At 49.9% G+C, this 27,590-nt stretch overlaps 2 protein-coding genes across 14 annotated transcripts in view; both read right to left on the minus strand.

Annotated features, from left to right (window-relative positions):
* MTA3 (metastasis associated 1 family member 3) overlaps positions 1-27,590 on the minus strand; it is a 313,378-nt gene that overhangs the window by 23,754 nt on the left and 262,034 nt on the right. The window lies entirely within an intron of this gene.
* NEURL3 (neuralized E3 ubiquitin protein ligase 3) overlaps positions 2,429-27,590 on the minus strand; it is a 30,904-nt gene continuing 5,742 nt past the window's right edge. For 4 of the 13 annotated variants that reach the window (XM_077843410.1, XM_077843411.1, XM_077843412.1 and 1 more), the window contains 5 exons: positions 27,124-27,275; positions 7,562-8,439; positions 4,672-5,157; positions 3,624-3,692; positions 2,429-2,785 (listed from right to left, as the gene is read on the minus strand). In XM_077843410.1, the coding sequence (XP_077699536.1) occupies positions 2,565-2,785; positions 3,624-3,692; positions 4,672-5,157; positions 7,562-7,589 (804 nt within the window). In that variant the 5' untranslated portion in view covers positions 7,590-8,439; positions 27,124-27,275 and the 3' untranslated portion in view covers positions 2,429-2,564. Of the gene's footprint in view, positions 2,786-3,623; positions 3,693-4,671; positions 5,158-5,415; positions 7,085-7,561; positions 8,440-9,613; positions 9,684-20,333; positions 21,965-25,918; positions 26,184-26,292; positions 26,396-27,123; positions 27,276-27,590 lie in introns of those variants that run through there. The other 9 variants (XM_077843409.1, XM_077843408.1, XR_013349322.1 and 6 more) reach the window with 9 other exon arrangements.

Here is a 27,590-nt window from a genome sequence, read left to right on the forward strand (position 1 = left end):
TGTGCAGCCACCGATGTCTCTGCTGGGTTAGCATAATGGTCAGCTAGCGATTGGACAGAGATTTCCTTAAACGCCTTGAGCTAGAAAATCTTCCACTTTTGACCAAGAAGCTCTGTGTGTTGATGTATCCCTTCAATGTTCAAACAATTTACAGCTTTGTCTTAGTCTTTACTTCCTGCTTGTATAGGACCTCAGGGTCAGCCAGAAGTGAGAGATCGGGGCCTTCCGGTCTTTCTAGACCGTGGACGTCATCTTTTAGACCCTGGGAAATTACACCAGAGCTTTTAAAATTCCCCTCTGTACGTCCAATTTCTCAGATCTCCCTTTTAGGTCTTTGGCTGGGCTCATGTTTGCCCCAACTGGTATTGCAGTCTTTGGCAACTGTGAGGCTAAGCAACTAAGCCTGATTATATTTGACAAATGCCCTGGGAATAGGGGTTTTCCCAAGTAGAGAGCTCCAACTTGGATTCAATAATAACAACACCCCGTAAATCAAGCTTTTCCAGTGAATTACCATACAGTCCAAACAGTGATAATACTTGGGGGTCAGAACTTTCGAGGTTCCTCTAACCCAACCTGTCCCCTCCAGCAGCTTCAAGGCTGCTGTTTTTCAAGGCTCCTATGGAGTTGAGGCTAAAGGGATGGCAGTAGGCCAAGTCAAAACACCACAAATCCCACTGTTCTTACCAAAGTTGAGCAGTTTCTCTTGGATAAAACCCCTCTTCAGATTGTTGTTAGCTTTTGGCTAATATCTAGAGTTCTGGAAAAGTTGATTTTTTATAATCCTGCCAATATTTGTGTCGCTTTTATGGAAGAATGGATTTATAGAACTCCTTACTCCACCATTCCAGAAGTCCCTCCACTCTGGTTAGAGATCATGTCTAAGATCAGGCTTGCTCAGGTGTTAACTAATAAGAAGGTATTCACTGGAAATAGGATTAAAGTACTGCCCTTGTCCTACAAGTCTCTGGATTTAAAAACAAAAAGACACTTTAAAGGAAGGAAAAAAGGATCTATAGGAATCATTCCAAGATACTGGGGTGACATGGGCGCCCATGGTAAAAGTCAGTGGGCTGTCAGGACTCACACCCCGATCCCTGACACCTAGCCCATTGATCTCTTGGCTGCTTCCCCTAGGAGATGCCTTTTTCAGAAGGCAGATGCCATGTTTTGAGTACTTCATCAAAGCTACAAGTTTCACACTTATGATACTCACACTTGCCAACAAAAAAAATGATCTTATTTCCACTTTACATATGAAGAAACTGAGGCTCACAGGAGTCAAGTAACACAACCAACGTTCATGAGTGATGGAGAGGGGATCCTATTCCAGAGTGTAAGCTATTCCAGGGTCACCAAACCCAATGCCCTAACCCACTGGTTGGCAATGGTGTGGGTAAGGAGGCAGTTTATGAAGGTGCCCATCATGACAATTTTGAGCACAAAAGGTTGGAATTGCCCTTTTAGCCCTCTTTCCCAGGAGATACCTCCCCACCAGTCATGGAGCAAGGAACAATAGAAAAATAATAGGTATGGCTTGCCCTAATACGAGCACCTGCTGAGGTGGGCTCCCGGGTCAACTCCTCTCTCACTCGGGAGCCAGAGCTTCCTTGCAGTCCCCTCAAATCAACGGTGGCCAGGGCAAAGCCTGGCTGTGATGTCAGGGCTGGGAGCACAGAACTATCCCCTTCATATGCTCAGAACAAAGTCCACAGGCCTGAGAGTCGGAGCCCCACCCAGTCAGTCCACTGCAAGCCTAGGGTGTGTCTATAGAGGACAGAGGTATGTTCCCAAATGCCCCAGCATCCCGGCAGCCCACAGCTCCATCCATCCCCCATGACTGCAGCAAAGGGGACATACTCATTACAGAATACTTTACAAAAGATCCATTTTATTTTGACACCTCAGAAATTGGCAAGGAAATAAGCACAGCAACAACAGTACAGGCTCGTGTGCAGAAACATCTGCAGATATGTGATCTCACTGGGATCTCACAATCACCCTGCAAGGCAGGCAGGGTGGGTAACCACTGATCCACTTTACGGAGGACTTGTCACAGGGGACCCAGCTTCCACACAGGAGTATAAACATTCCACCCATGCCTCCCTGTGTCTGGTCCAGGCTCCTCAGTACCCCAGGGTGGGCTGGGCTTCCACCAGCTACATGCCGGTATCTTAACATCCTCCCCGATAAAACCAGGGATCAGGCTGTTCCATCTCTGAAAAAAGGCCTTTCTCATTGACACGACCTATATGTACCTAGCAAGCATTGCTAGGTCTGTCCTATGGTGGCTGTACCAAGTGGCCAGCCAAAAGCCTTAGCAAGCCCTGGGCACAAATGAACCACTTTATATAGTCAGGAATGCCACCAGGGAGATAGTTCTAGTGTGGGCAGAAAAAGCGGGTCCTCGTTTCTCCACTGGCCCCAATCTGTCGGGGAGGGGGAAAGAGTCATTGCCTCCTCTCTCTGCTGTCCTTGTTGTTGACCAGCTCTTCTGACTATTCTCCAGAAGGCGAGTGGACCTGCACCTCCTCCCTCTGCAGAGGCCAGCCTCGGAGCTAGACTCAATCTGCCATCCGCATCAGAAGGCCCTCTCCAGTCCTCAGAGTAGGAGGGCCCCGAACAGGCACCATGGTCTTGATCTCCCAGCGACATATAGGGCACTTTGCAGAGTCCCTGAAGACCCTCCAGGCGCAGTAGCTGCAGAAGTGTGTGTGGCCACAGGGAATCAGGCAGGTGTTGGCAGCATGGTGGAAGCAGATGATGCACGCCTCCCCTGCTGTGGCTGGAAAAGGGGACAATACCAGTTGGGGCACATGGGGGCAAACAGCAAGCAGCCTACCCACGCTATAACTTAGGGCAGAGACACACAGTCCTATTCTGAAGATTACCTCATGAGAAAATGCTCTCAACATAATCAAATGAAAAAAACCTGGGGGGGCCGCTTGGGCGGTCAGTCGGTTAAGTGTCTGCCTTTGGATCAGGTTGTGATCCCAGGGTCCTAAAATTGAGGCACTGAGCTCCCTGCTCAGCGGGGAGTCTGCTTCTCCCTCTGCCCCTCCCGCTCCCTCTCCTCCTGTTCCTTTTCCCCAAACCTCTCTCAAATAAATGAAATCTAAAACAAACAAACAAAAAGAAAACAACTGGGAAGAAAGCCATAATATACGTACAAAAGTTCAACTTTGAAAAAAGGAAAACAGAGCACAATTTCCCATAGAAATATGACTACAAAATAGTAGGAGAAAATCCACCTAAGAGGTCACGGGTGATTTTTCTTTTTTTTTTTTTTAACTTCCACATATATTCTTTAATATTTATTTTATTTCTGTTTGGCAAATTTTTTATTATGAACATGGTCTGTTTTTTAAAGCAGGGACAAAATCACATTATTTGTTCATGAATGTGCTCTTGTAATTTGTAAAGTTAGCGAATGTTCTAGAAGGCAGAGCTATTAAGTTGCTTTTAGGTTTCCCATAGGCAGCACCCAATCTTTTGACGTAAAGCCTGCGGGAGACATTGTGAGACTTGGAAAGACTTTAGTGAGCTTCCAGAGCTGGAGTCTCCCCTGGTGCCTCTGGTGCTGGAGTCCTGGGGGGTCCCTGGTGCTGAGGGAAGCCACTCACCTTCAGGCTGCAGAGTCTCATCACTGAAGGCCCGTGGCATGGTTGAGGGGAAGACACTGGCTGTGGGATCTGAGGCAGAGAGGGAGACTTAGGGCCCAGGGAAAGCAAAGCCAGGGTGCTCCCACGGTCCCTTCCCAGCTCTTGAGGTAACTGCATGGGCTTTCTTTCCTGGGTTACAGTGCTGGAGCTCCCCACTGATCTTACGGCCCCAACCATCCCCTCCCCAGTTTAACCCAGCAGAGACTTTGTGAGGCTGTAGATTCTTTTTCCTAAACCACCCCACCCTTCTTTTAGACACCTCCTCTTTGCCCTATTGTCACTGCCTGACTGGAGAACCTCAGCCTTACCTGCCTTCCTAAACCCAGATGTGCACTAAAATCCCCCAGGTGGTGGGGCAAACAGGTGCTTGGGCCCACGCCAGACCAACCAAAACAGGTGTGTTGGGGGGGAGGGGGTGGTGAGGCTTCAGCAGCTGTGACAAGTGATTTTAAAAACGGAGGAGAGAATGGACTGCTTGTATAGGTCGTGGAGGAGCAGCACAGGAATCCCAATATTTCTTTTTATGGGTGTTTCCTGAATCCACTCTCCCTGAAATCCACTCTCCTTTCAGGTGGCTAGAGGGACGGTTCCTGTTTCCCTACCCATTGACGGAATGGCTCACTTTACCCCCACTGCACACCCAGTCTTCCTGTGCACCTCCAACCCTCATACTTATGTTCCCTTTGCTTGCCACCCTTGACTCTTGTGAACTACTTAGGGGCAAAACCTGGTCCCCAATCTCTCCCTTTGTGAAACCCCCCTTTAACAGATGTTTGGAACGCTAGTCAAATCTTAGCGTTCTCTAGGGACAAGGCTGCTCTCCCTTTGACTGGGTCTTGTCCATCTGGCATCCCCAGCGCCCATCTTCATACCTGACACTGAGCAGGAGCTGACGCAACAACCATATATGAAAACCTGAGCGATCTCCCCACCCCCCACCCCAGCTGCGGGTACCACCCGAGCCTCCACCTCCCACCCAGGGGCGGCGCCCGGGTGCCCGCCGCCTCACCCAGCAGCTCGATGGCCTTGGTGGTCCCGTACACGTCCATCACGGCCCAGAGCGGGGCGCCCATGAGCACACCCTTGCGCAGCAGGAGCCTGGGGCCCGCGTTGACCGTGGCGCAGAGCCGGCCGCGCCGGGTCACCCAGAAGCGGACTACGTCCCCGGCCAGCGCGCAGCCCTCGGGCAGCACGGCCGCCCACGTCGGGCTCTGCTGCTCCAGGTCCGGGCACACGAAGGGCGGCAGGCTGGGCGCGGACACCCGCGCGGGGTCCAGGCGCGTGAAGCCCACGCGGAGGCCGCCGCACCAGCCGCTCTCGTGCCGCAGCACGCGCAGCGCCACCCGCTCGCCCGGCCGCACCGGCCTTTGGCTGAACACGATGCCGTCGTGGAACGTGGCGCGCCTGCGCGCGGTGCTCCCGCGGGCGTCCAGCCGCACCTGCGCGCCCTTGGCCTCCAGGTGGAAGCGGAGGGTCTCTCGCGGCGCCTTGGGGCCTGCGGGGAGGCGGGGCAGTGTCAGCGCGGCCCGGCCCGGGGTCCTCGGCCCCCCGCCCCCCGCCCCGCCCCGCCCTCTTTCAGGGGCCCTCCGGAGAGCTGATGAAGCCTGAGGAGGAACCTGCTTTGGTGCCTGGGATCCGAGTTCCATCGCGAAATTCAGATGCTGTAAAAATGAAAGGAACTCCTGCCTGTGCTGGCTCTCGATACCTGGTAATGGTTATTGGCATTAAATAGAGCAGGCTTTAGAACAGTAGCTATAATATGATCCAGGTTTTGTTCGACACATATATGTTTAATACACACATATATTATGTTTAATATGCACATATATATTCTATCTGTATCTAGAAACAATCTGAGAGGAGATGGGCTTGCCAATTGTGGTCGGCTTGTGGGGATGGGTCCTGGTATTGGTGCTGTTTTCCTCTCTGTCTGACTTTATGATTGTCCCACAGAGAACCTGCACCATATTGTGAAGGCCATGGTCCACAGAGAGGGTGACTTCCTTTTCCTAGGAGAGAAAGGAATCCAACGGCTCCTGCACAGGGGGAGGTAGCAGGAGGAGGCATAGGCTGGAGAGGGAGTCCCAGGTCTGCCGCCCAGAATCCTGGACTGGGCCAGCCAAGCCCCAGGGCTGGGTTTTACAATCAGGGGACTTCCCAACCCCACTCCACTTGGCAGCTGGGAGGGGAAGTTCCCTCCTGGGCGGCCCTTCCTCTCAAGCCTCAGTCCTGAGCCTGGAGGAAGCTGGTGAGCTTCCTGCACTGAGCCAGTGCTACGGCTCTCCTCTCTCTCCACCCCTCCTCCCCTCCTGTCCTGCTCTTTCTGGGTTGGAAGATGGAAGCTGGAAATGGAAGGGAATTCCACTGGAACTTGAACTAGACCCCAACCCAAAAAGCAGGCCCCTGCCCTCCTGGATCTTACCAGTTTTCCCAGCCACACTTCTCTGACTACTCACAAGCCTGCAAGATTCCAGAAGGTCAGAAGGAGGAGAGGCTAAATCTGGTCAGGTACAAGGGATACCCTTGAGGTCATAGGGAATCTGTCTCTGATGGATTCAGGCCAAAGGCAAGCCTACCATGGTTCTCTCACATGAGGCATTAGGGACAAGCACTCACTGTGGCCTTGGGGACCTCTGAACACGCTCATAGGGCCTTGCTATCCAAGTTCACTCCTCCCTCACCCAAGCCCCCTGCAGAACCTTCATCCCCTTCTGGAATATCTTCATCTCTCCCTTCCTTCCTGATGGTCTGCCCAGATGCCTTTTCCTGGAGGCTATGCACAAACAAGGGAGAGTCCCTGGATAGGCATAGACAGTGACCAGGAGCCAGAGTCAAGGGCCCTGACATCGGATGGATTGTCTTTGGGCCCACTGCAGAGTCGCTGAGGCATCCAGGAGGCTCTATGGAGGGCAGCCAGGACTGATACCCAGATGCTAGTCGCTGTTGCCTACTGCCCCTCTCGGTACAGGTCTCCTTATCCACCAATGGGATCAATATGTTTGGCCTGCCAAGGACCTGCCTAGAGATCCTAAATGTGAGGAGTTAACTACCCCCTGAGACAGGTGTCACAACTTTTGGATGTCTCCCCTCCCCACCCCACACCCCGAGGCTGATTCAAAGAGAATCTTTGCAGGAAGTCTCTTGGAATCTAAGTGACTGAGGGTCAGCCCTCTGCTCTGCAAGGACGTCCCTGGATCTTTATTATCCTCCTGGCCACCCCTCCAGCCATCAAAGCCCTTGGGTGCCAGGCATGCATTACCCCTTACAGCTTCTTTCACTCCTCCCACAGCCTGAAGGGAAGCACTCAGAGGGAACTGAGTTTGGGGTGGTTCTGCACATCTCCACAGTGAGGAGCAGAGGAGCCGGAGCCCAGCTCCTGCCCCCGCACTCTTATGCTGCCTCCTTTGTGGCACCGCCATGACCTGGAATCCAAAACACAGTTGCCACAGCAGCAGCTACAGTGGCTTGGTCCCCACCCTCCTTACCACCTTCTTTCCCACGGAGCTCTGGGTGCTACCTGCTACTGCTGTGTGAGGCTTCTGTGCCCCTGGGGAGCCAAGGGCTGAGACTCCAGGCTCTCTGCCTGGGAGGGAGCGGGGTTCTGAGATGCAATCCTGGTGTCTGGTGGTAAAAGACCAGCTCTCCATCCCCTGCCCTGCATGCTAAGGGAACACTGTGCTTTCAGGCGAGGCTCTCAGAGAACTATTGTGCCTGGCAACCTTTTGGTTTGTGCTTCTAGCAGTCCCGTAAGCTTGTGGGCAGGGTGAGTTGCATTGGCCCTGGCCTGCAGATGGACAAACTGAAGCCCCAGGGGAAAAGTGATTCTCCCAAGGTTCCACAGCCTCCCCTCTCATTCTTGCATCCCCGGTCTAGGGACCAGGCTTGGGGCTCCCACTTACCAGCCTCAGAGCAGAGCTGGGCTCCCATCAGCCTGGGGTCCTCGGGCACAGGTCCCTGGGTCTGGAAGGAATTGTCTGGAGAAGACCAGTGGACAGGTTTCCAAAGACTCAGCAGGTCCCCTCGTTATGGGCAGGATCATGTTACAAGGTTGATGATTAATTAGATGTGGCTGTCACGAGTTATGATACCCAGGGAATTTCCTGATGACTGCGCCTGGCTCGTAGCAGAACTGCCACAGCTGGCCGACCGAAAGGAAGCAGGGACTCGGGAGATGGCCTGAGTAGGATTTAGGATAGACTCCCTCACTTCTGACCAGCTGTTCTGAGCCCCACTGTGCGTTATGATCGTCTGAGGCACATTAGTAAGTACTTATGCCCAGACTGCTCCCAGAGACTCTGATTCCAGTGGCCTGGGGGAGGGGGGTGGTCCAGCATCAGTCATTTTTAAAGGCATCCAGGATGATTCTAATGCACAGTCAGGGTGGAGATTCTACTGCTACAGACCCGGGCACACAGGCGGTGCCTAATCAGTGTTGCTGAAGTGGACTGAATTGAATTAGCTGCATCCCAGGACCTGTGAAGCTGCCCCAGCCCTGGGTCTTAGGCAGAGGGAAAAGGAGAAAATCGGGCAGGATGGGAGAGGTCTTGATTGCTCCCCCAACCCTGCTGGAGCTGGAATTCCGCTCTCCAGTATACGCTGCAAAACACACATAGTCCCACCAGGAGGTCGTGCCAAAGGCCTGGCTCCTGGTGTGTTGGCTCTGGCTGCGAAGTGAAAGATCTGGGGCATCTGGCTGTTTCCATCTGTAGAGCAATTGACTCTTGATCCTCAGGTGATCTCAGGGTTGTGAGTTCAAGCCTTATGTTGGGTGTGGTGTCTATTTAAAAACAAAACAAATCAGAGATCTTTCGCCCTCTCCATTTTTATAGGAAAACTGAGGCTAGGGCAGCCCCGGTGGCTCAGCGGTTTAGCGCCACCTTCAGCCCAGGGCCTGATCCTGGAGACCTGGGATCGAGTCCCATGTTGGGCTACCTGCATGGAGCCTGCTTCTCCCTCTGCCTCTCTCTGTTTCTCATGAATAAATAAGTAAAATTTTTAAAATAATAAATAAAATGCTGATTGGCTCAGAAGGTATAGGGCTCTGGCTAAGATATTCCTTTTTTTTTTTTAAGATTTTATTTATTTATTCATGAGAGGAACAGACAGAGACACAGGCAGAGAGAGAAGCAGGCTTCATGCAGGAAGCCCAATGACTTGATCCTGGGTCTCCAGGATCACACCCTGGGCTAAAGGCAGGCACTAAACCACTGAGCTATCCAGGGATCCCCTGAGATGTTCCATTTCTAACAAGGTGTTTCTGTGGAACCCACTTTAGGTGGCAAGGCCTCGGGTTAGCTCAGAGGCTTGTGAGTTCCCTGGCCCCCACCCCCAGGCTGAGCCCTTCCCAAGACCCCAGATCAAGGCCATGATCAGTGAGTACTCTGAACTCAGCTAAGGGATACATGTCCCTGGAGCAGCTGGAGACAGTGGTGCTGCTGACCAGGCCGAGGAGGCTGTGGAGATGGGAAAGGATGGAGGATCTGGAGACCCAGGTTCTGCCTCCTGTGTTTTCTTGCCTTCCCCTGCCCTCCCTGGGCCCTGGTGTCCCCGTGTGTAAAGCAGGAAGCCAAAATAAGCTGGTCTGTTGGCCCCTCTAGCCCTGACATGCCGTGACTTTAGTCTTAGCAATGGAGAGATGACATCAGTCTGGCCCCAGTTGCCCTCAGAAGATGTTGCCTGGACCCTGGACCTTCTCTTTCACACCACACCCCTGGCCAGGCTCCCTCTGTTTCCACCTCTAGAAGTAATCTTCCAAAGGCCAAAGGCAAACTGGTGAGAAAAGTCAATAGCAATCACAGCAAGTTCAATGTTGGTGGTTCCAGCTAGTCTAGTCTGAGGTAAAGGCCCCTGCTGGTCCAACCTGAGGGATTCAGGCTTAAGGCATCGCCTTATCTCTGGGCAGTGCTGGGGCCCCAAATTCCCTCCTCCCTCCTCCCCCACTCTGGCTTTACCTGCATCATTGGCTGCCTTGGATGGTGACCAGAGGGCTGGAGCCAGGATCACATGTTGATAAACCACAACCTTATAGAAGAAGCGATTATGGAAGCTTATCAGGGAAATCAGGTCCCCTCAGCCCTGGTGGAAAATTATCTGGCAAGCTGTAGACATCAGGCTACCTGATGCCAACAGGCTGATGTGGTATAGTTCCATCTGCAGGACCTCAGGGGGAGTAGGCATTCTGAGGAACTGCCATCCTGTCTCGGGCCTGACATCTAAGGTTCAGGGGTGCCCAAGACAGCACCACCGTCACACAACACACTCAGTGTTCTAAGTCCAGTACTGTATTTTTTTTAAGGCTTATATTTATTTATTCATGAGAGACACACACAGAGAGGCAGAGACATAGGTAGAGGGAGAAGCAGACTTCCTGCAGGGAGCCCGATGTGGGACTCGATCCCAGGACCTCGGGGTCACACCCTGAGCCAAAGGCAGACACTCTACCACTAAGCCATCCAGGTGCCCCAGCCCAGTACTGTATTAACTTGCTAATCCTCATGGTAATTTCTCAAAAATATCTATTCATTATAATGATCCCCATTTTACAAACTGGGAAACCGAGGCACAAAGAGGGGAAGCAAGTTGTTCACCATCACAAGTCAGTAAACTTCGAATCAGGACTTGGCCTTGGGCCTCTGGCTCGAGAGCAAGTGTATTAACCCCTGAGCTACTGTAACGGAACCAAGCCAATAAAAGCTGACAGAGCTTTTGCAGTAAAGAAAGATAGGCTATTTGTTGGTGTGGCACCAGCCAGGAGAACGGGGGGCTAATGATTCCAGTCCTGAGTTCCCTGATGGCTTACAAGCCGGGGTTTTTAAACGATGAAAACTCAGGGTCTTGGATCATGCTGATTGATTAGGGATTATGTGGGCTCTGATATTTCCTTTCTTGATGACCCAGCATCTCCCTGACTGTTTGTGGTAAGCGGATGGTTCTGCTTCAGGGACCTGGTTGTTCCGCTTTAGGGGCCTGGAATTGGGGGTAATTCTCAGCAGATTGCATTACTGCTGTCATCTGTAGAATACAAGGGCAGAAATCCTACCTCCTGGAACTATCGGTAAGATGCAAACTAGCATTATCATTTTTTCTTGCAAACATGGCACATTATGTTCGTTCTCGCGGGCAGAAGAGCATCCCACAGACTTTTCGGGATGCAACATAATCTTATTTCCTGAGGTATTTTTACAGGTCCTTACATCAGTAACTAAGGGCTCTGGGGCTCTGGTCAGAGGCAGCTAGGAGCCATATGTCTGTATTGTGGGATCTGTGGGGGCTTGCTTCCCCTCTGTCACTGTGCCCACCGTCCCTCCCCCCCCCATGCCTCTTCATTTAGGCTACTTTGTAGCCTTCTGAGCATTTAGTGGTCCCTCCCTGTTTGTGCTGACCCCACAGTAGGAGCTTTATGGATTATTGCTAAAGGGTTACCCGAGTGAGACAGAGGCCACCTCTCGGCGGAGACCTTCTGTCGTGTCCAAGCCACCTACACAGCAAGGCTGTGTGCATGTCTGCTCCAAAGGAGTGTGACTGGCCCTTTGGAGGAAGGCAGCCTTCAGACAGTTCTTGAAGCGTCCCCTGGTGGCTATAGTCGGTACTGCAGGATGTGCTGAGCCCCCTCAAAGCTAGGAGGGGCACCCCCAGGCAGGGAGGTCAGAAGGCTGAGGCTTCCAAGGCCTCTCCGCCTCCTCTCCTGTCCCCGAGCCCCCTCATAGTCCCTCATCCTTCCCCAGGGTTCCCTCACTGGCAGTCAGCCCTCATCATTTGCCCAGGCTGCATCATTTCAAAGGGCTTCCAAAGAAGCATTTCCTAAGTAGCCTCAAGTGCTCTGAGAAGCTGCTGGACAGCTGTTTCAATACCCAGCTAATACAGCTAAGGAAGCTGAGCGCTTGTCCAGGGTCCAAGCCAACTGTGGTGGAGCAGAAATGGAAAGCCAGTGGAAGCCCAGCCCAATCTGGAGACAGCTAGGCAGCCTGGCCCCTTGTCCCTCCCACCACCAGGGCCCTGAGACCCCTACCTTATTACACTTGCCTGTGTTCAGCTGTTCCCCACTGGGTGGAAATCTCAGAGGGCAAGGGGCTGCCGAGCCTAGAAACCAGCCCCTCAATCAGGGCCATGTGCACAGTAGGTGGTCAGCAAGGATTTGTGAGTGCCAAGTAGGGCAGCGTGTCAGTGCCTCCTAACGTTGCTGGTACGCCTACCTAATGACCCAGACATGCCTCTCCTAGGTGAATGCCCAACAGGCTTGGGTGCATTTGTCCACAAAGACCGGTACGTGAATCCTCGGAACAGTGTTATTCATAACAGCCCCAGACTAGAAACAGCCCAAATGTCCATTGTGCTGATGCTCTGACGTGCTGCTCAGATCCCGCTTCAGGACTGGAGAACTTCCATGTGGTTAACTGAGGTTCTTGCCGCAAGGACCATAGAAGATTCATTGCAATAAAAACAAAGTACTGTTAGCCACAACAACATGGTTAAACCTCACTGATGTGATGTTGACTTAAGAGAAAATGCAAAAAGCATCCATTGCATCCCTCTACTTATATGAAGTTGAAGAACAAGCTAAACTAATTTATGGTGTTAGAAATCAGGACAGTGCTTACCTTTGGGAATTAATAACTGGGAAGAGGGCATAAAGAAGCCTCCAGGGTGCTAGAACCGTCCTCTATCTTGAATTCATCCAGGTGGACTCTCAAACTGCGTGTCAAGTGTACCTTCATTACATATTGGCTACATTCCCTTCCAGCCCTAAAACTCTGATTCTGAGTAAACTGATGAATGATGGAGTATCCACCCTTGGAAAATCCTCCCTAGAAGCCAGAGGGCTTAGCTAGCACTGCCGCCTGGTGGAGAGAAACGGAATTGACTGTGGGTCTGATCCCCCGGAGGGGAGCGGTTAGGAGACCACGCAGGCTTCCACCTTTATCTTTGGACACTTGTTCCCCTTCCTGCCCACTCAATTCCTGCTGATGAGCCACCCAAAAACTCTGGGAGGCTAGCATATCCTCTGAGTCAATAGCTAGACCCCTACCCTGGGCCTCGGGGTCTGGAAGTCAGGAGAGGGAGGCTAGGATGTGCCAGCGAAGCAGCCAGTCCTAGTTAGGCGTGTGCTGTTCCTTCTATCCCGCTGCCCTGTCCAGATATTCCTGGCCTTGATTCTGCTGTGGGCCGAATCCACTGCCACCACTGCCTGGGCCCCCTGGCTCCTGCCTTACCAACACCAGGGCACCTTCCATGTGCGAGTGTGGAGCCTATCAGGGGAGCCAGAGGAAGGAAGCAACCTAGGGGGCCAGTTGGGTGATCAGAGGTAAGAGAAAGGGGGAAGGGAGAGGTTTGGGTTTGTTTTCCTGTTTTCCTTCTCCCTGTGTCCCCATTTCCCCACCCACATCTGTCAGCGAGTCTGTCCTGGAAGTCTCTGGCAGCTGCCCTGGGGGTGGGTGAGTGTCATGTCTGTGTGTGTGTGTTCAACAAAAATTTACTGAGCACCTCCTATGTGTCAAGCACTGTACCAATTTCCCTAGAAATTGGAGAAAACTCACTTCTTGTCCCTCAGTCAATTCAAATACACCTTGATACTTAAATAAGTGCTCTGAAAGGACCAAACTGAGGCTGGGAAAACCATGGCTTCAGCAGGGGGTTGTTACACCCAGAGAATGGGTGAAGGTTTTGTGGAGTAACAGACATTAAAATTGATAACTGCAGGGGTGCCCAGATGGCTCAGTGGTTAAGCATCTGCCTTTGGTTCAGGTTGTGATCCTGGAGTCCCAGGATTGAGTCCCACATCAGGCTTCCTGCATGGTGCCTGCTTCTCCCTTTGCCTATGCCTCTGCCTCTCTCTGTGTGTCTCTCGTGAATAAATAAAATCTCTAAAAAAATAAAAATAAAAAATAAAATTGATACTTGCAAGCTAATTAGGACTTCAACAGCAAGAAAGGAAAGACAGGCATTCCAGGAAGGAAGAAACACATATGCACACGTAGAAATGTAATTGTGCACATTGCTATCTGGTTGTATCACGTAAGATCAGGATTGCCTGTGTATCACCGAACATCCAAAAGAAGAGTGACTTAAAGAAGACCTGTTCACTTCTTTTTCACGTAAAAAAAGTTGAAAGTAGACAATCTAGGGTAACCATGACAGCTCTATGGTCATAAGGAGCCCAAGATTCTCTCTACTTTTCTGCTCCACCATTCTAGCACTGGCCTCCATACTCAAGATTACTTTAGGGACCAAAAGGACTGCTGGGGGTCCAGCCAGCACATCAGCATTCCAGGTAGCAAGAAGGAGAAAGACCCAAAAGAGCATTCATCTCAGCTAAGTCAACTCCCTATAAGCTGACTCATTGGAAGGTTTATGTAACATTTTCATTGACATTTCATTGGCCTGAATTATGTCATGTGGCCACAAATAGCTGCAAGGGAAACTGAGGAATGTGGTCTCTATTGGGGGAGCTACTAAAAATCAGGGTTCTCTTGTGAAGGAAGAAGGAGAAAATGTAGATTAGGTAGGCCATAAGCCCTATCTAGCCCAGTGGTAGAGTGGAACGCTGGTCCTCCAGAGTGTGGGCAGAGCTCGCAGCAAGGACCTAGATCACACTGGCCATGCTCTGGAGGGCTTGGACTTGATTCTGTAGAAAACGGAATTGCTACAGGATTCTGAGCAGGAGCCTTGGGTCTGGGGCCTGGAACAATTCACTCTGGGGAAAGATCCATCAGGCAGAGGAGCCGGAGAGGGTTGAACACAGGTGCAGAGCATCAGGAGTGATGGGTTGGAGGCGGCAAGGAGGAGGCAGTGCAGGGCTGAAGAGGGTACAACAGGAGAGCCGAAGTCAAGCCTGGCAACAGTGGGAGGTGATGCCAGCTTCCCAGGGAGGGACACTCACCTGCTGAGAGCAAGTCTGGGAAGAGATCTGAGTCTAAGGCAGCTGCGAGCCATCAAGTCAGGGGGCCCAAGGGCACCTGGGAATCCAGGTGGAAGTTTGGGGAAGAGGAAGGGCTGGGCATGCAGATTTGGGAGTTGCCACTCGTATAATGATGGATGAGATCAGTGGGGCAGGGGTGCCCAGCTGTTGAGCTGGAGGAATGGGATGGACTCTCCAGAGTTACTAGGGAGGGAAGACAACAGAGTGGGCAAGTACATAAACTCTACAGCCAGACAGAGCTGGGTTCCAGTCTTGAATTCACCACTGAACAGCCATAACCCCCCAGGCCAGCTAATTGCCCTTTCTAAGCCTTAGCTTTCTCATCTGCAAAATGGGAACAAAGGTGCCTACCTCAGTCCCTCACCACAGAAGGGCAGCCCTCCACTTATTGGAGGGGACACCAGTGCCTTTCCTGCTGGAAGATGGGTCCCCTGGAGCCCTTTGTGGGCTCCCTGGGGAGTGAGTCATGAGCACTGTGCATCTCCGGAGCTCTGAGAACCTTTGGCCCAGTCTGGCCAGGGCAGCCCTTGGCTCAACCACATCTCTGGGCAAGCTGGTGGATTGGGCGAGGAGTTACGTATTTGCTAGGAGACAGTCCAGCAGGAGGTGAGGGCCAGCCACAGACTCGGCAGAGATGATTCGAGGTAGGCTCAGCCTGGTTTTGGAAACTAAGAAAGACAATTGCTGGGGCAGAGGGAGAGAGTCCAGCCAGCCATCATGAGCAGAGCAGAGATGCATTGTCTGCACCAGCCTGGCCCTGCAGCGTGGGCAACCAACATCCAGCCAGGACAAAAGGCCTGGCTTGGAGTCTGAGAAGACACCCCCACCTCAGCCCAGAAACCCAGCTCATCCACTTCTCATCCAGAAAGACAGTCTAGCCCTTATCCCCCAGAATGATCCCAGACAGAATTTTGGGGAAACCAGCACATCAGGGACAAGCATAAGGGCCCTTTACGACACTAGAGAGGGATAGCAGAGACATGGAAGGTGCCAGGAGCGTGGCATCCCACAAGCTAAGAATGGGCAAGAGGAGGGAGTGGGGGGCGGCCAGGTGTAGGGTGGGATGACAGCTGGGAAGAGGCCATTGGGTTTGTGCAGGAGGAGGTCCACTGTTGGAGAGACCGTGCGGGAGGGATGGAGGCAAAAGTCTGAAGGCAGCTCCTGGAGAAGTGAATGTTGTGTGCGACGGGATCCTATAGGCTGTGATTGTAGCTGCAAGTGCCAGAAGCTCAAAAAAGCTCAAGACAGAGGTTCATTTCCTTCAGAGCACAAGTCTGGGGTGGGGCCTCCGCTCTGCACAGTCAGCATGGCCCAGGGCTCTCCAAAACTTTTGCTTACCCTCACTAGATACCGCCCTCCTCCACGTGGCCGAGGGCCGGCCCCACAGCATGGTTCAGCCAGCTGGAGCCCCGGTGGTCAAGGCAGGCTTGACACACCCCTGCCCTTCAAGGGCGCAGCCAGGTGGGTTCCCACGGCCCCTTACTTCATCTCGTAGCCCATTGGCCAAAGCTTAATCACACAGCCACACCCAGCCACCAGGACTAGGAAATGTAGGGGTTAATTCTGATCAGTCCTGTGCCCCGCTAGAAACTGGGGCATGCCGTTGCTATGAGAGAGAAGGAGAGAATGGCTACAGGAGGACAAGCGAGCACTCACAGAGTGCAGGGAAAGAGAGAGGGTGGCAGCCAGAGGGTACCAGGTGAAGGAAGGAAGGCTCGGAGCATGAGAGCACCTGCACATGGATGCAGGGACACGTGTGTGCGCACCATATGGGTCCACGGCCTGAGTGCCAAGCTGCCTGTGCTCCATTGTGGAGGCACTGCAGGTGGTGTTGCTGCTGAGAACTGGTTCTGCTAGCCAGGAGGACAAATCACCAACCTTTCCAGAAGAATTTTTCAAGGTTTCTTGGAGGTCCTTCTGGTCCTACACCAAAGCCAAAATAGCACTGCTCATTTGGGCTATTGTCATTGGGTCCAGTGCCTGGCCACGGGCACAGTCCTTGGACAGGGAGCAACCACCCCAGACCCCTCCACCACAGCAGAGCTGGTCCTCCAAATATGGCCAGAGTGGGCTCCAGACTATTCTTTCCCTCTAGGAGCCTCTCCTCGCTCCATTTGAGCTTTTGGAAGCAGGATAAGAACAGACTCATCCCCTAGAGATGAAAAGGTTAATAATAAGCATGTCTCTGTTCTCACTGGGCTACACACCTGTTGACTACTGCTGCCTCTCTCTGTTCCCTGTTGTGTGTGGAAAAATATATGTTGGAGGGAAGGAAGATAGGGTCCTTGAATTCTGTATTAGTGGGACTAAGTTGTCCTGGGAGTTGATTTCCCCATGGGTAACTTGGCAACTAAACGCAGGCATGTGCTTTGGGCACCATGTGTGTGCTTACAAATAGTCTGTCCTTATGTACTTCATTCTCTCCATTCGTGAGTGGACACACATCTCATCCTTGGTGTGTGTCTTTACTGAGGACTTCATTGGCTCATTGATTCATTCAGTCAGACAGTTGGCAAACATTTCCTGGGGCCCATGTGAGCTAAGTACCATGGAATAACTTAGCACGGTGGGCAGGTTAGTAGCTAGTATAGGTTAAATCAGGATTGACTCCAAAGTTCTTCACTCTTTGGCTAATTCTAAAACAAAGATAATTGGCTCCTGAGTGAAAGCCCTAAAGGCATTTGAAAGATGTGCCAAAGTATGTGACATATGGTTGGCAGCATATGTTTATAAAACCTCATTTCTTTGTTCTCAGGTGTGTTCCACAGAGATGAGGTGGCTAAACCTGGGGCTTCTGGATTAGTGAGCAGTTGCCTCTTTGGGTGAAGTCGTGCACGGAGCATGGGTTTATGGGGGGCCATTCCGAGTGTGGAGCCCATGTGTGAGCTTCCAGTCCTCTTGCAGAGTGGGATGTGCTAGTCTTAGAGCTGAAGTAAAAAGCCTCAGCTGAGCCTTCTGTTTAGGTCCAGAGGGGAACCCACTGCCTCCCCTCAAAGGCTCCAGGGATTCCAGGGTGGGGGAGGTCAGCAAAAGCCCCCATGTTTCTCCAGGCTCTTCCTTGCCCTGTTTCTTCCTTCTGCTGAAGCCTCCTTCTCCTGTCTTCTTTCCTATGGATGTTTTCTTGCCAGCAGCCAGCACACCCCAAGATAGGCTCTTTTTTCTTTCCTTTTTAAGATATATGTACTTATTTGAGAGATAGAGAATAAAAGAAAGGAGAGGTAGAAGAGAATCTCAAGCAGACTCCCCACTGAGTGCAGAGCCCAATGGGGCTCCACATGGGGCTGGACACTGTGACGCTAAGATCATGACCCGGGCTGAGACTAAGAGTCTGATGCTCAATGGACTGAGCCACCCAGGCGCCCCTAGGCTAGGCTCTTCTTTCCCTCCAGGATCCCTGACACAGGTATTTGTGAGCAACAAATTTGACTGAAGCTATAGGCCCCTGCTGTGTGAGAGGAGGGAAGATGCATAGTGCAGCTGAACACAGAGAACAAAGTTAAATGAAGCTCAACCAACCACGGTTTTCAAGGATCCTCAGATGTTTCCATCACCAGGACTTCTTCTTTTTAAGATTTTAGTTTTTTTGGCAGAGAGAGAGAGAGAGAGAGAGAGCATAAGCAGTGGGGAGGGGCAGAGGGAGAAGGAGAAACAGACCCCTCACTGAGCAGGGGCCCACCATGAGGCTCAATCTCAGGACCCTAGAATCATGACTTGAGCCAAAGGCAGATGCTCAACTGACTGAGCCACTCAGGTGCTCCATCCACCACCAGGATTTCTCACTGTTCATTCTTTAGGAGCCTTCCTTTATCCCTGCTGGCCCCTTATTCTTCCCCTATCTCTTTTTTTCTTTTTAAGATTTTATTTATTTATTCATGAGAGACACAGAAAGAGAGAGAGAGAGGCAGAGACATAGGCAGAGGGAGGAGAAGCAGGCTCCATGCAGGGAGCCCGATGTGGGACTCGATCCCAGGACTCCAGGATCACACCCTGAGCCGAAGGCAGATGCTTAACCGCTGATGCACCCAGGTGTCCCTCTTCCTCTATCTCAAAACCAGTTCTCCTGTCCTCACCCTCAAACCCCTGTTTATTTCTTATGCAGAGATGTTCAGCTCCCCACCCCCAACCAATACTATCTCCAGGCCTAACTCTGCAGGTCCCAAGACTCCCCAAGGTGCTCTGCTAAACACCAAGACCACTGGTTTCAGACTGGCAACATCATGGACTGAATCAACACTGATACCTTTCCCTTTGAAAATACCGAGAGGGGATCCCTGGGTGGCTCAGCGGTTTGGCGCCTGCCTTCAGCCCAGGGTGTAATCCTGGAGACCCAGGATCGAGGCCCACGTCAGGCTCCCTGAGTGGGGCCTGCTTCTCCCTCTACTTGTGTCTCTGCTTTTCTCTCTCCCTCTGTGTGTTTCTCATGAATAAATAAATAAAATATTTTAAAAAATAAATAAACTTGGAGCTGAATCTAACACACTGTGTGACCTTCCGAGGCTCCCTGAGAATCATATTTCTTAAAAAAAAAAAAAAAAAGAAAACACTGAGAAATTTAGAATAAAATGTTAACTGAAAGATACTAGAACCACAGCAGAACTTGAAGAAAGGGTGGGGAAATACCCAGGTGTCAGGTGCACAGAGTTGAGCTCTGGCCCTGGATATGGGCCCTAATGACAGAGGCTGAAGAGTCAAACCCTCCTTGGGTCAAGGGGTGTGACCTTCAGGAGACATGGAACAGAGACTCCTATATAGCTAGGGCTGCCCCTCAGGAAAGAATCAACCCATCAACCTAGAGAGCTAACAGTGAATCTTGTCTTGGGTTAGGGCTCTGAGTGGGAAAAAAGATTCCTAGGAAAAATCAATACTTAAAACCTTAACTCTTCACGGGAGTAGCATCTATAAATTTATGCTATCCATGGGTTGAAGAATTCCCAAGCTGAAAAATCAACACAGAAATATTCCCCTGATGAGGTCCTTGGAGCAGTTGGTACAAACAGAGAACAGATCTCTGGGGCCATTTTCATAACCCAGGACACACAGGACTCCCGCAGAACAAAGCAATCTCACTGAAGATGAGCTCACAAACACCAGTTACAAATCACAGGAAGAAACCATCTACTGTGAAGGAGAGTTGGCAAGTATAACAAATAGAAAAATTATCTCCAAGAATTTGGGATGACAGAACAATCTGAAAAAGATACCAAAGCAGTATGTTAAAATAATTAAAAATATAAGGGAAGGAATAAAAATGATAATAAAAGATCAGGATGCTTTGAAGAAGAATAGATTGAATGGATGAAATTTTGCTAGAATGGAAAAGAGATAAGAATCTTGAGATTGAAAAGGCAACTGAGGGCAGACTGGGTGGCTCAGCGGTTTAGAGCCACCTTCGGCCCAGGGCAGGATCTTGGAGACCCGGGACTGAGTCCACATCGGGCTCCCTGCGTGGAGCCTGCTTCTCCCTCTGCCTGTGTCTCTGCCTCTGTGTGTGTGTGTGTGTGTGTGTGTGTGTGTGTCTCATGAATGAATAAATAAAATCTTTTTTTAAAAATTAAAAATTGAAAAAATGAAAAGGCATACTGAGTCCTGGGTAGGATAAATAAAGATAACTCCACATACAGACACTACAGAACACCAAAGATAATCTTAAAAGCAGTCAGAGGAAAAACATGGCTTACTTTAAAAGGAGCAATAATTACATTGATTGAAGACAACTTATCCACAATAATAGAGGCCAGGCCATAAGATAATCTTATGTATAAATGTTAACAGTCATTGATTTGGGCATCCCTATGTTTATTGCAGCATTATTTACAATAGCCAAATGATGGATGCAGCCCAAGTGTCCCTCGATAGAAGAGCAGATAAAGAAGATGTGGGATATATATATACAATGGAATAATACTCAGCCATAAAAAGAATTAAAATTTGTTATTTGCAACACATGGATGGATCTAGAGAGTATAATGCTAATGGAATAACAGAAAGACAATACCATATGATTTCACTCATGTGGAATTTAAGAAACAAAACAAATGAACAAAGGAAAAAAAAGAGACAAATCAACAAACTCCTTCCCAGAAAACAGACTCTTAACTATAGAGAACAAACAGCTAGTTACTAGAGGGGCGGGGGTGAGGGGTGAGGGAAACAGGCGAATGGGATGAAGAGAAGAGCACCAAGTGAAGAGCACCAAGTAACGTATAGAATTGTTGAATCACAATATGGTACACCTGAAACTAACATAACACTGTATGTTAATAACACTGGAATTAAATTTTTAAAAATTTAAAATAGAACAAAAAGGTCACTGATTCATATCACCACCACCAATATAAATAATTTGAGATGTTAAAAATAAAATGAAATAAAATACTAGATAACAATGCATGGAAAATGAGACGTGGGTAATTGGGAGTTGAAGCTTTTAAGATCGTCGGCGTTATTTGGAAAGAGCATAAAGATACTGATTAATTTCACCCCTTGTGGTTTTTTTTTTAAGATTTTATTTATTTATTCATGAGAGACACAGAGAGGCAGAGACCCAGGCAGAGAGAAGCAGGTTCCATGCAGGGAGCCCGATGTGGGACCCGATCCTAGGACTCCAGGATCACGCCCTGAGCCGAAGGCAGACACTCAACCACTGAGCCACCCAGGCCTCCCAATATCATCCCTTGTTAAATCAAAGATGCATGAGAGAGCTATAAATTAACTCCTAAAAGAATAAAAATAAAGTATGCAACATCCAAACTGGTATTGGGAAAAGGGGTGAGCTTAAAGAAAATGTGACCAATCTAACAGCAGGTAGCAAGTGGAAATAAGAAGCAAAGCAAGAACACAGTAAATATAAATAAAAGAGCACATTAAATTGAAATATATCAATAATGGCAACAGATATAAACAGACTATATTTGCCACCTATATAGCAGAGATTCTAGAACTACATTTTCAAAACTCTAGCTCTATGCTATTTACAGGAGATATGCCTAAAACATACTGACACAGAAATATTGGAAGTATTTTTGTACTAAGAGGATACTAATCAAAAGAAAGATAATATAGCAGTATCAATACTAGGCAAAATAGACTTTAAGACCAAAGTCACTGCTAGGGAAAAAAAGTATCACTATATAATAATAAAAAGAATAATTCACCAATAGACTAAAACAATCCTGAACCTGATTGTACCTAATATCTTTAAAATACACACAGCAAATATTTACAGAATTACAAGGAAACACTGTCACAGCCACAATCACAGTGGCAGATTTTAAACAAAGGGCTATCGACTCCAGGTCTCCCAGGCATGAGTCACAGAACCTTTAAGATTACAGTCTTTCTTTCGATATAGTCTAATTCTAGACGTAATTCCTTCAAGTGCCAGCACCTATAAAATAAAGAAAGCAGTACACATTTGTCCTCACCCCGGGTGAATAATCTCACACTCGTTAGGCAACAGAAATGTACAGAGCCAGATGTTTTTATTCAAATAGTCATTTTGGGGCAGCCCGGGTGGCTCAGTGGTTTAGTGCAGTCTTCAGCCCAGCGCGTAATCCTGGAGACCCGAGATCAAGTCCTATGTGGGGCTCCCTGCATGGAGCCTGCTTCTCCCTCTGCCTGTGTCTCTGCCTCTCTCTCTGTGTGTGTCTCATGAATAAATAAACAAAATCTTTAAAAAATAATAATAATAAAATAAAATAGCCATTTTTTTCTCTTGCCACAAATGGACAAGCCTCAAGCTGTGGCAATAGTCCCAGAAGGATTTCCTTGAAACCCCGGAGGAGCACCTATTTTACACTCAGGGTAGCTATGCTCCTGAAGACACTGGGTTGCAGTAATCTGAATTTTTGTAAATTAAATCCTATTCCCCAATGCACAGATGCTTAGACGTAGATTGCATATCCACATATTATAAATTAGCAAAGGAGAATACTTTTAAAAAACCTTAAATGTTATCTTAACCAACCTCTGGTTTACAGATAAGCCAATGACACCAGGCAAATGAGTTTTCCAGGGCTCTCTAGCTAGTGTGGTGACCAGCACCTGCCTCCTGGCTTCATTCAGAATTGTACTGAATTGGGGCACCTGGGTGCCTCAGTGGTTGTGACCCTGGGGCCCTAGGATCGAGTCCTGCATTGGGCTCCCCACAGGGAGTCTGCTTCTCCCTCCGCCTGTGTCTCTGCCTCTCTCTGTGTGTCTCTCATGAATGAATAAAATCTTAAAAAAAAAACAAAAAAACGAATTGCATTGAATTTCATGTAAGCCTCTATGTACCAAGGATGCCCTCTCCAGGTGGGGAAGAGGAGCCCAAGGGGACTGAGACTCCCCCACCCCACAGCAAGCTATTTACCAGCCTGGCAGGCCTCTGTACAAGACCTTGTATGTGGGGTGGGCTCTGGGAAGGGAGGCAGTGGAGATACTCAACTGGAGGGGAACATACTCAACTGGAGGGGAACTGAGGCAGGACCAGCACAAATAAGGACTAGAGAAATCCTTTGTCCCCCAGAAAAACCCAGGGATGGTGGCTTAGCCACATGGGGGCTCATTTCATTCAAAGGACAAGAAGTCCTAGAGTGGGAAGTCCAGGCTGCTACAGCTGCCAAGCAAATTATCAAGGATCCAGCATCCTTGCAGCCTCCTGTTCTGCTTCCTTGGCAAGTAGCTTTGTTCCTCAGGGTTTCATGATTGGTGCTTTATCCCACTGTACCCTCCAAGCAGGAAGAAAAGAGGAAGTGAGAAGGAGGAAGGGACAGGGCCTGTGGCAGGAAAGTCAAACTCTGCTAGAAACCCCAGCTGACTCCTTACATCTCGTTGACCAGCAGGGCTATCCCTAGCTGCAAGGGATGCCGGGTTGGCTGGGTTTTTGCCAATCCCATTAAAATCAGGGTTCTTCCATGCACCCCCATTAATAACAAATTAGCCTATGTTCATGAACTGCTTACCGTGTCAAAGACCCTGGTTCAAGTCCTCACCTCTCTGTACTTTCAGATTAGGATTTTCCCCCTTCACATTGCCCTCACTGCATCGTATGGTAGCTATTCACAACTTTCCCTGGAAACGAAGTTGTCAGCTTTTTGAAATTAGGGACTCTGGCAAGGATAGAAAATTAGCTCATGTAGGAAAACAGTTGTGAAGTTTTCCATGCCATACATATACAAAGTGGGATTTTTATTATCAATATCGGTATCAGTACGTTTTGTACAATCTCCTCCTCCCCGTGGCGGCTCTGTCTTTGCACACATACGTGTTCGGCACATGTGTGTTCTATTGCTCAACGTACCACATGTGCATTTCCCCCTCCTCCTCCTCTACCCCTCCAGTTTCTGCTGGATGTGCAAGGGCTCAGGAACCAAGCCGCGCCAAGCCTCTATGTACCAAGGATGCCCTCTCCAGGTGGGGAAGAGGAGCCCAAGGGGACTGAGACTCCCCCACCCCACAGCAAGCTATTTACCAGCCTGGCAGGCCTCTGTACAAGACCTTGTATGTGGGGTGGGCTCTGGGAAGGGAGGCAGTGGAGATACTCAACTGGAGGGGAACATACTCAACTGGAGGGGAACTGAGGCAGGACCAGCACAAATGAGGACTAGAGAAATCCTTTGTCCCCCAGAAACCAAAGCCTACAGTGCTCTGCCCTGGGTCTGTAAGGTCCTGTCCACCCCAGGGCCCGATGCAACAGTGCCCTGCTCTGAGAAGAGGGCAGGATGCAGGTTGGAAGCCTAGTGGCCCATACGAGGCAGATTTTTCATGCATTAATCTCACTGTCTTCACAGTAACACCAAGGTAAATATTTCCATTTTACAGATAAGGAGAGTGAGGCCCAGAGGCTAAGTAGTATACTAGGGGCCACACAGTAAGTGGCAGGACTGGGAATTGATCTGACTCTCAGCCTTTTCCCTTTCACTGAAGATGGGTGCTTTGCCTCCCACTTAAAGCACCAGTAGGCTCTCTGGCCTCATCCCTGAGGGGGCAAGTGGCAGAAGCAGCAGGGGTCAGACCAGAGGGAAGGTGAGGTGCCTGGTTGCCATCCTCCCATCTATGGCTGCTTCCTCCATCTCCACAGGCAGCAAGAACAATTCTCCCATGGGCTCCCCACTTCACTGCAGCCTCCTCAACTCCTCCATCTGGGGGCCATCCAAAAAAGCTCCCCAGGGCACCTGTGTGGCCTTGCCTTTGGCAGAGGTCATGATCCCAGGGTCCTGGGATCGAGCCAAGCCTGTGTCTCTCTGTTCAGCAGAGACCCTGTTTCTCCCTCTGCCTATGTCTCTGCCTCTCTCTTGTGTGTCTCTCATGAATGAATAAATAAAATAGTTTTTAAAATAATAAAATTTTTAAAAAGAAAGAAAAAGAAAAAGCTCCCTAGAATGCACCAGGCCAAGACTCTGACCTGAAGCCTCCCCTCACCTCACCCACCCCCCTGCCCCAGACCCCACAATCCCCCTACACTTGCTGGGAATCCAGAGCCTGCCCTGTTTGCTCCCCAGACCACGGTGCCTTTCATGCCCTTCCTGCCTTCTCAGTGGCCCCAGAGGCTCCCCCTTCCCTGTCTCTGCCTGCTGGCCTTCTTGCTGGAGGAAGGTCCCAAATTGCATGCAGGGAGGATGGGACTGGGTGAGGTGGGGGGAGTGGGATGGAATGCCAGGAAGGCTGAGCCCAAGCCCTACCCTTGGTTTGCTGACCCTTTCCCAGAGGAGGCATGACAAATTCAAATAAAGACAGCATTTAGGCTCTGGACCAAGAGTCCTCGGGTTCTTGCAGGCAACCCTGACAGTACAGGCTTTTATGAAGAAGCAGCAAATCCTAAGAAAACCATCTTCTTGGGTGGACTTAGTTGGGACAGAAACTGCAGACTGATGCCAATTCGGGCCTATCTCCATGTCAACATGTACAGAATGTACAACGGCATCCAAACCATAATCCTCAATCCTGGTGCAGAGCCTCGGGTGGCTACACAGTCTCTGCTGACCCGTGACAGTGGCTGTGATAGCAGGACCCATGTCTAGAGCACATATGGCTCCTCTTTCTAGTGCTTGTCACAACCCAGGAGGTATTGCTCTGCGTATTTTACAGATAAGGAAACTGAGGTTACTGAGGTTAGGTAACTCAACCAAGGTCACATATTTAGAAAGTGGTGGAACTTTTCAAAATACTAAACTGGGGAAATGCTCGCCATTTGTAGAGAAATTTTCGATAAGGCATAAGGACACAGGCTTCCAGTTAACCCTCAGTTACCCAGAAAAATCAGTTCTCCAGAATGTCCCTACATGTGCGTGCATGTTGTGCATGCATGTGCTTGGGTATTTTGATCAACAGAGTTTTCCATAAACAGGTCAGACCACAGGGGTATAGAAATCAGCATTGTATTCTCTGAATTCAGTCCTGTGCTTGGAGACGCCCAGATAACAGGTAACAAGATATACTCCTTTCAGAGCAATGGCAGGAAAGGGGGATGAAGCATCCACTGGCCCGCTCTCCAACCCCTGGCTCCCACAAGCAGCTGACCCAAGGTTCACAGGCCACCTCCCCAGACTTGGAATCGCTGCAATGCTGAAGGAAAAGCAGGAGCCTGGCAGCCTCGGGATAGGGCTCAGCCACCACTCTGCAGGGTGCTGTTGGGTTGTAACAGGTCAGATAGTGAATATGTTAGGCTTAAGATCTCAGTCACATTTTTTTTTAACTTTAAGTAATCTTCCCATTGAGTGGGGGGCTCAGACTCACCACCCTGAGATCAAGAGTTGCACGCTCTTCCGACTGAGCCAGCCAGGCACCCCATACATTCTTCTTCTTCTTCTTTTTTAACAGCCCTTTAACAATGTAAAACCTTGTAAAAATGGAACCAGGCCAGAGAAGTTTCCGAGACTGTACCACAATAAGGCAGAACCCCTTGCTACCCCTAAGTTCTCATTCTGCTCCTTAAAATGGAGATGCTCCCACCTTTCTCCTTGGAGCCAGGGTCTCCCTTCAGCCCTCAGAACTAATAGTCATCCCCCTGCTCTAAACCATTCATAATAGGGACTTACTTCAATGTCAATATTAGCTGCTGCTCCAAGCCCTAATACGGCGCCACTTTGGTGCCTTCCTCTCTCTCCAGACCCCCCTACATCTTAACTACAGAGGTACAACACCAGTTGCTCTAATAGATCAGTAGCCATGTGGCCCCAGCCCTGCCAACTGCACCGACCAGCACTGCCCTAAAAAGGGTGTATGTGTGTCTATGCATCTGTGTCCTCCTCACATGCTCAGCTGACCCCACATGTCCCTGACCTTGGCCATGTTCTGTGCTTGTCCTTGTGTGTGGTGTGCATCAGCCAGGCCATCTATACCACAGCTGTCTTGTGTCTATAGGACCGTCTGCATGAGAACAGCTGTGTTCCTGGCCCTGCCTGAGAGCTCACGATGGTCCTGCTTACAGGGCAAATTTTGTGCTGAGGTGGTGAGCTAGGCTGAGGGCGCAGTGCAACAGGCCCAGGCCAGGTGTTCTGGGGGCCCAGGAAGACGAACCATCAGCATCTCCTTTCCACACCTGTCCTAAGGTCATAATGAACTTACTTGAGTCCACCAGGGTCCCTGAGCCAGAGAGTTTCTGTGACTGCAAAGGCTGGATAGTTGAGCAGAGCTGGGGTCTGCAAAGGTCAGAAACCACAGCCGGATGCGAAGAGCCCTCTAGGCTCTCCTGTTCCACTCCACCCTGGCAATCCAGCCTGAAAAAAATGATTAACTACTACATATAGAGCAATGTTTCTCTTCTCGATAATGACAGTTAAAAACAAAACAAAACAAAACAAAAAAACCTTGTTAATTTGGGCCTCACTATGTGCACTAGGATGCTGGTCAGAGCACAAACTCTGCTGAGCCAAGGGGCCTAAAAGTGACAGTTAGGGTAGGGGGCCAGTGTCAGGGATGTTGAAGATACTTGAGTGGTTCTTTTCAAGTTGGTTTTACCAACTTTGCCAGAACTGGTCTCTACAGTGGGAAGCCAGGCCTGTTCAGGAAAAATTCTGAAGAGCTTCACACCT

This window comes from Canis aureus, chromosome 12, assembly GCF_053574225.1.
Source record: "Canis aureus isolate CA01 chromosome 12, VMU_Caureus_v.1.0, whole genome shotgun sequence".
NCBI classification, from domain to species: Eukaryota; Metazoa; Chordata; class Mammalia; order Carnivora; family Canidae; genus Canis; species Canis aureus.